This window comes from Geotrypetes seraphini, chromosome 16 (assembly GCF_902459505.1).
Source record: "Geotrypetes seraphini chromosome 16, aGeoSer1.1, whole genome shotgun sequence".
Lineage (NCBI taxonomy): Eukaryota > Metazoa > Chordata > Amphibia > Gymnophiona > Dermophiidae > Geotrypetes > Geotrypetes seraphini.
Window position 1 is genome coordinate 53,999,705 of NC_047099.1, and position 10,869 is coordinate 54,010,573.

At 42.2% G+C, this 10,869-nt stretch overlaps 1 protein-coding gene across 4 annotated transcripts; it reads left to right on the plus strand.

The window, feature by feature from the left end:
* The first annotated feature begins 3,003 nt into the window (after positions 1 to 3,003).
* On the plus strand, positions 3,004 to 9,700 carry CUTA (cutA divalent cation tolerance homolog). Of its 4 annotated transcripts, none has more exons than XM_033923429.1 (7): positions 3,004 to 3,177; positions 5,750 to 5,828; positions 5,972 to 6,120; positions 7,673 to 7,732; positions 8,434 to 8,479; positions 8,669 to 8,718; positions 9,473 to 9,700. In XM_033923429.1, exons 2-7 carry the CDS (start codon positions 5,769 to 5,771, stop codon positions 9,570 to 9,572), a joined length of 465 nt encoding a protein of 154 aa, XP_033779320.1. In that variant the 5' UTR covers positions 3,004 to 3,177; positions 5,750 to 5,768; the 3' UTR covers positions 9,573 to 9,700. The 4 variants fall into 4 exon arrangements, with proteins under 4 accessions (XP_033779320.1, XP_033779323.1, XP_033779322.1 ...); XM_033923430.1 differs by lacking the exon at positions 3,004 to 3,177 and adding an exon at positions 3,182 to 3,225; XM_033923432.1 differs by lacking the exon at positions 5,750 to 5,828 and having other exon boundaries at positions 3,004 to 3,225.
* The last annotated feature ends 1,169 nt before the right edge of the window (positions 9,701 to 10,869 follow it).

The following is a 10,869-nucleotide window of genomic DNA, read 5'->3' on the forward strand; positions in this document are numbered from 1 at the left end:
TGTATGTGGAAATGGATAGGAAGCCAACGAAGTGACTTGAGGAAAGGAGTAAACGTGAGCATAACGATACTGGCGGAATGTAAGTCATGCAACAAAATTTTGAATGGATTGAAAGGGAGAGAGATAGTTTAGTGGAAGACCTGTGAAGTTGCAGTAGTCTAGGCGCGAGGTAATATGAGTGTGGATAAGGGTTTTGGTAGTGTTCTTAGAAAAGCAAAGTTGGATTTTGGTGATATAGAGAAAGAAACAGGCTTTAACAGTGTGTTGGATTTGTGCAGAGTTCTGATAATCACAGGGGTGTAGCCAGGGGTGGGATTCAGCCCATCTACTTGCACCTCAGACCCACCCAGTAGCAGCACACCATTGATGAAGCTGCTGGGGATCCCCCATTTTTGCCAGCAGAAGGCATCTGCAGCCCACCAGTGCCAAACCCGCTGTTAGAAAACCATAGCAGTCAGTAGCTGTGTGATCCACTGATGTTAGCACACCTCATGCATGGTCAAGTTGCTACTCCTGTGCATCTCACTTTGCCTAGTTCCACTAGGGTTACTATAGGGCTCCAGAAAAAGGAGGATGGATTTAGACATCTGGGTTTTACTTTCATTGGAAGTCCTATTGCTTTCAATGAAAGTAAAACCCAGATATCTCAATCCATCCTCTTTTTTTCTGGAGCTATATTGTAACCTTACTTGCTGCTGCATTACCATCCTGCACCCACAAATCAGAAGGGAAGAGATGGATAGAAAAAAAGCAGAGTGATAATACAAGGAAAAGTGTCTGGAGAATGGAATAAAATATTCACTGAAGAGAATGAATAATCAGTGGAAATGGAAAAGAAAAAGAACAGAGGCAAAATAAATACATGAAATGTAATATGAATAAAACCAGAAGCACAGCAGAAAATAATAGTAGAGCCACCAAAAGTTGGAAAATTATTTTACATTTGAAAGGGAATATTAATGAACCAATATAAAGAATATTGGAGCCCAATCCAAATGCATTTATGGTCTGTATGTAGATTCTGAGCAGTGATATACTGTAGCTGTTTGGGGCAGATGGAATTGATCCATTGCAGCATTGTTGTGTAATGTACTCCCTGTAGCATCCTATATTAAATTGTACCTCTAAATTGTACTGTAAGTCATCTTGAACCTATTTAGGCATAGTGCGGCTCATAAATTCTAGATTAGAGTTAACCAGAGGACAGTACCAGATGGACTTCTACGGTCTATGTCCCAGAAATATCAAAGAAAAAGAGATAATTTAATCATGAATTTATAATGCGTGTGACTACTGGGCAGACTGGAAGGACTGCTCTCATTTACTATGTTATGCCAAGTTATCCAGTTCCAGGTTGGAAATTTGGGGCAGTCCTGAGTTCTGACTTTCCATCCTGCTGCATTATGGGACTTATAACATTGATTTCATTAGGCAGGCACTACAAATCCCACACTGCTTTGGAATGTAAGCTCAAAACTAGGATTGGCTGCTCTAGTTACCTCCTTTCCAAACTCACCTCCTTCCTCAGTTCCAAACCACCACCACCTCCCCAAGCAGAACTACCAAATTACCCAGATACATGCTGGAGATTTTTTGGCCAATCCAGGTTTTGAACTTACATCACAAAACAATGTGAGATTTGTAGTTCCTGATTCTACTCACTGAAAACAGTGTTGCAGTTATAATGCATCATGATAAGGGCGGATGAGAAATCCAGGACTAGTCTAAAATTCCCTCCTGCCTCCCTTCAGAATTTGATCCAAACAGACCGGGCATTTTAAATTACAGTCCACTTGAGGGGACAATACTTTCATAATAGAACAAAACACCAAAAAAAACCCTCTCATCAATACTGGGCAAGTTTCTCAAATAATATCTTCATACAACATTTAAAGGCTTTTCAATATTTAAATGTGCTCATAAGCTCTTCAGCAGCGGTACAATGTCGCTGGAAAGGTCTTTTTTCAACATCAAGTGTGTAGACCAAAGGACTCAGGCACTGCACACTGCAAATAAAATCAATATAAAAAGCTTATCCTTCCGGCTTCCTGATGTAGCGTAGCGAAACACAGACTGTGTTGGAGCAGTGAACTGACCTTTTCAGATAAGTGGGCTACTGTTAAACAACTTTTGTAGAGCCATAACATTTGCCACTGCAGCAGAAGCAAAAATCCTTGCTCCATGCAATGTGTTATGATTAAAATTCAAACACCTTTTCAGCGACATTGTACCGCTGCTGTGGCGCCTTGCTGAAGAGCTTATGAGCACATTTAAATATTTAAAAGCCTTTAAATGTTATATGAAGCTCGCAGTAGACTTTTGAATCTTTAAGATTTTATTCCCATTCTCAGCAGTTGGACTGGCCATGGATTCTTGGGGAGGGGGGGATGGGAGGGGAACTGATTATATTGTTGAAAATGTTATTTCCTGCATGGTACTACTGTTTGTATTTGCTTCTTACTGCTGGAATAATAAAAATCATTTAAACATAAATGTTATATGAAGATATTATTTGAGAAACTTGCCCAGTATTGATGAGAGGGGTTTTGTTCCCTTCAGAATTTGGCAGCACCACAGAGGGAAGGAGCAAAGAGTCTCTCCTCACACCTCCAGCTGCTGAGATCCCAACTGCTGCCCAACTTAGCTGTCATCATCAGTGGCAGCCATGTAGGGAAAAGTTGTGAATTGGAGAAAACAGAGGTGAGAACCAGGGAGAGGGGAAAGCATTCACTGGATTCTTCAACCAGGATTGCAAATTGGCTGGACAGTTTATCCAAACCAGGTTTTACCCCTCTGCATGCATGCAGTCTTTCTTTTCTAAGGGAAGCCAGTTTCTAAAATCAGAACTATAAGTCCCTGCATGCACTGGGGTAAAATCTGGACTGGATTTACGTCTGTCAGAACCCGTTGGTACCTTCGGCCAATCACAATTTGGCGAATGACGCAGGTGGGCATCGCGTGGCCAAGATGCGACCTCAAAATTATTTGCAGCAGGCTCAGGCCCAGGTGACGACAGACAGATTGAATAGACGGGAAAGCACGGCCCACTCGCTGCGTCAGAGGTCCAAGCTCCGCCCATCGTGTCCGCGCCCGCTGCGGGTGTTCGCAAGGACGATCCGATTGGATGCAACGTTCGCCTTCCGGAAGTGACATAAGATGAACGTGGTGGTGATTTAGGTAGGGGGGTCACAGTGCTGGTAGAAGAGGGCGCGGGAGGAAATAGCGGTGGGTCGCTTTCATATCTCTGTACTAGGTTATAGCCGAGTGTTGTCGGCTTTAGGAGAAGAGGAAGGAGGGGTGGTAGGATATGAGAGGCTGGGTTCTGGCCTGACCACTCTAGCGTTCCCTCTGCCTCTTCTTGGGGTAGATAGAAGGACAAGGGGGGGGGGGGGGGCAAAGAAGAAGGGATCAAAGGGGGTGAGAAGGTTGGGAATGGGAAAGAAGAACTTTAACGTTAAACCTCCGCTGTCACATACAAACACGAGGGCAGATGGCCCATCACTATCTCCTCTCCCTATAGGCTCTTTACACCTGCATTGTGAGGTCATAGAGCTTTATAGTTCTAGAAACAGAAAAATGGCCCATCCAGTCTGCCCATCCACAGCATCCATTGTCCAGGCGGGACAGAAAGTTTAAAATAAACTTGGAAATATTCTAAATGAGGTCTGGCCAGAGTCTTATACAGGAGCATCAATACCTCCTTTTTCCTACTGATCATACTTCTCTCCATGCAAACTAGCATCCTTCTAGCTTTTACTATCCCCTTTTCAACCTGTTTGGTCACCTTAAGATCATCATATACTATCACACCCAAGTCCTGCTTCTCTTTTGTTCACAAAAGTTCTTCACCCCCTAAACCGTACCTCAAGAATGAAGTCATTTTAAAATCTGGAAAATTAAAATGTTTTGGCTACAATTTTGGAGGTCGCTTTATATAAGACATTTTAGTTGCAGCTAGTCAGCTAAGGTGCTTTAATGATATGTGAATTGGAGAATGACACAGACAAATTTGTCCCTGTCCCCATTCCTGCAAGCTCTGTCCTCATCTGCACAAGCCTTGAACACTTTAAAATCATAAGTGTTTGAGGCTTGTGTGATTAAGGCAGAGTTTTCAAGAATGGGACAGGGACAAAATGCACGGGGATGGGGAAATTCAGTTCCCATGGGGGTGGGGACAAATTTGTCCCCATGTCATTCTCCAATGTGACTACTGCAAAGCCTGCTTAACTATTTTACCAGATGAGGTAGTGACTCAGGGTGCTAAAATCCCCAGCCTCTGATGTCAACATGGGTGCATAACAGTCTAAATGTTAAGCCTTCCCCCCCCCCCCAAGAGTCCTGTATCTTTCCCTTTTCCACTATGGTCTTGTACATTTTACTTTGGTTACTGGCTTTTAGCCCACCTATGCATGCTGCTTCTGGCAACCAAGGTAGAATGTACAGGACTGCAGTGGAAGAGAAAGACCAGACTGTAGGGTGGGATGGGGAGAGAAACTGGACCGAGTGAGAGATGCTTTGGGGGGCCCCCCAGCATCTCCCACAGGTCCTGCCAGTTGGCTTAGGGTGCTATAATTCCTTGAGTTGGCTCTGATGTGCTCACTGTGATAGTGTACTGTTGTGAGTCGTCCATTGCTCTTTTAGAAAGATGGTCTAGTGTTTAGAGCAGGAGTTTTCAACCCAGTCCTCAGCACACACCAGGCCCCTGGCTTCCAAAATATCCATCATGCATATGCAGGAGATAAGTTGCATGCGCTACTTCCATTGTATACAAATTTCATTACATTTCTCATTTATATTCTGCATGTTTTGTTAAGTTCAAGGTGGAGTCCATATAAAGAAGCTAGGGGGACAATTCTGGGAGCGTATGAAAAAGCACATCAGACTTAAGATCTAATTGTTTTATTGAATGATTTGAAATGTTTGTTGTTTGTATAAATTTTGGTTTTCACTATGTTTTTATTTTATGTATGTTGCTATTTGTAAAGCTGCCTAGGAATAGGTGGTTGAGAAATCTTTTAAATAAATAAACAATAATCCCAGACAGGTAAAAGTCGGCTTTCAGCTCCACTAAATAGGAATTACATATTTTCTTTGTTTTTTTTCTCCCTAAATTTTATTGAAAAGTTTTCCTTTTGAGTACAAATACAATTAAAAAGTGAACAAAATGAAAAACTATTGGAAATAGATAGGAGTTATCCAAACCAATCAACTGTATCAACACCAATAAGATTAACAATTAGCAGTCAGTATAATATTTAGGAAAGGTTATTATTACAATATTTGTCTAGAGGTGCCCAAGATTTTTTAAAACTGGAAAAAGTCTGATTTTTAATTGCCATTATTTCTTCATATTTTCTAATGGAGCAGAGATAATTCCACCGTTCATTAGAACGAAGATGTGAATTACATATTTTCTAAATTACAATGTATTGACAGATTTCCTAAAGACATCATTATTTGCAAATTGTTAGTATCTTGAAAACCTGACTTGCCGGATATGTCGAGGACTGGCTTGAGAATGCCAAGGTTCAAATCCTGCTGCTGTTCCTCTGGACCTGGGGCAAGTTGCTTTGTTTCATTGCCTGGAATACAACTTAAATTTCATGCCCCAAGTGGGCTTGTGACTTCTGCTAAAAGCAATGGTTAAATAACTTTTGCAGTTCCAAGAAAGTGTAGATTCCTGGTAGACAGAACTCCTCCTGGCTAAGGATGTTCACCCACGTGCCCTCCTATGTCTCATTACTTGCAGGTGGTATCATTTCTCCCCGATGGTAAGGCTTCCTCTAGCCATCTCTCTGGGACAGTGGGCACTGACTGGATCCATCTGTGTAAGTGGAGATAAGAGAACTAGGAGGAGGGGGGAAGGCATAAACAGATAATGCAAAATGGAACCCAGATACACCTGACCCTTTTCAACATTTATCCATGAGAATCATTCTTCACTGCTCGATATCCCTCTTATATCTTGCAGGCATTGTTGGGGATATTATTTATGTACACTCCTCTGAGGATTGTAGGATCACGTTTCTTTTCCATGGCATCCGAGGTCTATGTATCTGGAACCCACTCTGCTGCATTTGTCACGTGTCCCAATGAGACAGTAGCAAAGGAAATCGCAAGGTGAGAGTCAGAGTTAATGCTATGAAACGCCATTATAAGAAGACCTAGATATGTAAAAATAAGATTTGGGGGTTTGTTGGTTTTTTTTACTGGTATAACCTAATTACAGGCAGTCCCTGGGTTAAGAATGAGTTGTTTTTAAAGCTGTTCTTAAGCTGGATTTGTATGTAACTCAGAACTTGTCGATTTTAAGATTCTGCTCCCAGCTGACAAAAAGGCCAACTGTCCTTACCAGTGTTCCCTGTAAGGTACAGCACGCACAACCACATACAATTTCTTAATGTGGCCAGGCGTCATTCCTGAATCTGCTGCAGGAGAAATGTAGGAGTCTAGGCCACTGGAAATACTGCTCAGTGAAATCAAATGAAGCCGCGACTGCGTTCTTAAGTAGGAGTCGTACTGAAGTCGGAAGTCTGTAACTCCACTGTTTCCAACAGTGGCCAACCCAGGTCCCAAGTACCTGGCAGAAACCCAAAGAGTAGCAACATTCCAGAGCTGAGATTGTGATGTCATAATGCCTCATTCCACCAGTGCCTAAGAGCCAACCTCAGCAGTGATGTCACAATGGCTCAAGTGTCCTATACTTGGCTCACCTAAGAACATAAGAGTTTCCATACTGTATCCTGTTTCCAACAATGGCCAACCCAGGTTCCAAGTCCCTGTCAGAAACCCAAAGAATAGCAACATTCCAGAGCTGAGATTGTGATGTCATAATGCCTCATTCCACCAATGCCTAAGAGCCAACCTCAGCAGTGATGTCACAATGGCAGTCCCTGGGATAAGAACAAGTTATGTTTTTAAAGCTGTTCTTAAGTCGGATTTGGATGTAACTCAGAACTTGTAGATTTTAGGATTCTTGCAGCTTCCCTCTGCTCCCAGCTGACAAAAGGGCCAACTGTCCCTACCAGTGTTCCCTGTAAGGTACAGCAGGCACAACCACACACTCTTCTTAACGAACGTGGCCCTGCATCATTCCTGAATCTGCTACAGTCTATGCCTTTCCTCCAAAGTATACAGATTGAGATCTTTAAATCTGTCCCCATACGCCTTATGATGAAGACCACATACCATTTTAGTAGCCTTCCTCTGGACCGACTCCATCCTTTTTATATCTTTTTTTAAGGTGCAGCCTCCAGAATTGGACACAATATTCTAAATGAGGTTTCACCAAAGTCTTATATAGAGGCATCAATTCCTCCTTTTTCCTACTGGCCTTACCTCTCCCTAAGCAACCTAGCATAACTTCTAGGTTTTGCCGTCACCTTTTCAACCTGTTTGTAATGCTGTTAACAAAATTGTAAGCTTATGTTGAACTGTATTTGCTGTACATCACCTTGAGTGATTCTCTTCATAAAGGGAGTTGTTAAATAAGAAGAAACTATGCCCCGTTATAAGCCTTTTTGAAAATTCTAGGCTTTGAGGTCTATTCTCTTAACTTTGGATATATATGTTTACTTTGGAGCATCTCTTCATCAGCTCTATTTCATCAGATTTCTTTTTATGAAGTAAAAAAACTATTCATGGCTCATTTTTCCCATTTTCTCTCTGGCAGGGGGATTGTGGAGAAGAAATTGGCAGCATGCGTGAACATTATTCCTCAGATAACATCCATGTAAGTAGAGAGATATCATTCATGGTTCCAAAAATCAGAATCCTTTTGGTTCTGATCTGTGTTGTGTTATTTTTGGAAGGGGGGCATTTTCTCTTTGTGTCTGTCTCTGTCTTGGCTGTCCTTATGCTGTGTCACAGATTTGTCTGACCTGTTGGTCATTTATTTATTTATTCAATTTTCTATAATGTTCTGGTTTACATGAATTTATTCAGGTACTCAAGCATTTTTCCCTGTAGGCTCACAATGGGGGGTATTAAGTGACTTTGCCCAGGGTCACAAGGAGCAGCATGGGTTTGAACCCACATCAGAGTGCTGAGGCTGTAGCTTTAACCACTGCGCCACACTCTCCTCCAATACAATACGAGCTGTGAGCGAAGTATAGAACAATGAAGCCATTGTGACATCACTGATGAGGTTGGCTCTTATTGGTGGAATGAGGCATTATGACGTCACAATAGCAGCTCTGCTTATCAGAGGCTGAAACCTTTTACATGAATGTATTCAGGTACTCAAGTATTTTCCCTGTCTGTCATGGTGGGCTCACAATCTATCTAATGTACCTGGGCCAATGTACAAGGCGCAGCATGGGTTTGAACCCACAACCTCAGGATGCTGAGGCTGTAGCTTTAAGCACTGCACCACACTCTCCCTGTCATTCCCTGCCTGTTTCTCATCCAGTATTTTTTGTTGGATTTCATCAGATATGAATGGAAAGGAAAGATCGAGGAAGATGCTGAGGTTTTGATGGTAAGCGGATTATCTTTGTTTCTATAGTATTTTAGCTTGCAAGAGAGTTTCATAAAAGCCTCTCCTGACTTTTTTAACCGTAGTTCCCTCAAGTTCTTCCTTCCTATCTATCATCCTTAGCACCTCATTCCTCCCTGCAGCCTTTTCGTCTCTCCATCACGCACATGTTAGTTGTTTGTTCTTTTGCAGATGATTAAAACACGGACTGCCAAAGTTCAAGCGCTGACAGAGTTTGTGCGGTGAGCCACAGTCTGTTTTGTACAGATTCGCTTAAATGTCCTGAATTTGCTTGGTTCTAGCTCGTGCCTGTGATTATGTACAAGATCCGCTATGTGCTGTTGTATTTTCACGCAAACCAAAAAGCAGATCACTCCAGATAACCAAAGTCCGTGTATGGGAGTATTCTTATTGCATAATTAAGAGTAGAGAATGACACGGGGACGAATTTGTCCCCATCCCCACGAGATCTATGTCTATCCCTGTCTTGTCCCTTCTGGGATGGGGCAGGGACAGAACTCACGAGGATGGGATGGGGACAAAGAGAGATCCCGCGGGGGCGGAGACAAATTTGTCCCCGTATCATTCTCTAATTCAAATTATGTAATTATGTATGTTAGAATTGTGGTTTTTGTTGGTATTTTTATTCTTTTATGTTACAGTCACTACCCCTGACAAAGCCTGTGGGAGAAATGTGGCCACGTCGGGTGATATTAATAAATCAGACTTCTGGTTATTTGAACTGATTTACTTATCGGGACTGATCTGCGTTTGATTTGTGGCAGATCCTTGCCTCTCATTTGTGTTGCTGTTTTATTTTCATAACATCTGTTTGCACATAGATTTGAATCGGACTCCCAAACAGCAGCCATATGTGTTGGTGTGACTTCATGTGTATATAAGTTTGTGACTGCCTTTTTGTAGAATCAGAGATACTCATAACAACAAAACATTATATATATATATATTTTATGTTTTTTGTTTCCCTCTCTCCAGATCTGTTCACCCTTATGAAGTGAGTGAGGTTATTAGCCTTCCCATAGACCAGGGAAACCCTCCCTACCTGAAGTGGGTGGGGGATGTAGTGCCAGAATGAGCTACTGTTACCCCATGTCTCCTCTAAAATTGAAATGATGTATGTATTCTCTGATTTAAAAAGCTGAGCAATCAGAATGTTGCACAATAAATTGAATATTTATTTTCAAGACTTGATTTAAAAATTAACAATATTCAGTCTTCCTTCTCAAGAGTTTTAAGCATCCCTCTGGGTTGCGAAATCTATAAATGCAGGCAAACAAGCATTTTGAGAGAATTGATGGGTATGAAAATTTTTCCCCGTTCTACTCCTTGAGTGCTCAAGAGCATGGAGCTGTCTCTTAACACCCCAACTCTGTGCTGCTAACAGAAGCCTGGACACCTTATTGCTGAAGCCTGTTGCTTTGGCTTTTTCAGTGATAGTTCACGGTGAATTACATTTAAGGTGCAGTAGGTATGTCCCTGTCCCTGGAGGGTTCGCAATCTATTTACTTGAACGAAGGGGGGTTAAGTGACTTGCCCAAGATCATAAGGAGCTGCAGTGGGCTTTTACTGGGGCTTTCCTCGTTCTCAGCCTGCTGCTCTCGTAGATTATTCTGCTCAGGATGTAGGATAAGCCTAGAGCTGCGTTCCTAAATCAAGGAAACATCTGAAAAGAACTCCAGAGTAATTTAGATAATTTATTATTTTAAGCTACTAGCCCAGGAAATCTCAAACTCATAAAGTCCATCCAGATCAGATCCAAACTGTAGAGGCCCTTGCTTGCTATCTGCTGACGCCCAAGGAGGCCTCAACGAGACAATCAAGGCACAACAGAGTCGTGAGGATGAGATGTCAATAATTCAGCCACGGCTGTAAAGTTCACATTATTTTATTTATTCAATTTTATATACCGTTTTCCCGGGGGAGCTCAGAAGTTTTACATGAATTTATTCAGGTACTCGAGCATTTTTTCCTGTCTGTCCTGGTGGGCTCACAATCTATCTAATGTACCTAGGGCAATGGGGGGGATTGAGGGACTTGCCCAGGGTCAGAAGGAGCAGCGTGGGTTTAAACCCACACCTTCAGGGTGCTGAGGCTATAGCTTTAACCACTGCACCACATCCTCACAACTCCTTTGTTGTGCCTTAACCAACTGCTGAAGCATGAGAAATACTGGTTGTGGGCTGCACATGACCTTTTCCAGGACTCCATTATTTTTGTGTCTCCCTCTGCTGGCAGGAGAATGTTAGCTCACACATCTGTACTGGTCTGGAAGGATATAGAGGAAACATGATTGTAAGTCCTTCCTCAAGCTTTATCCTTCTTGAAAATTTGGGTGAGAAGATACTGAACTCACAGAAGCGTGCTAAAATTGA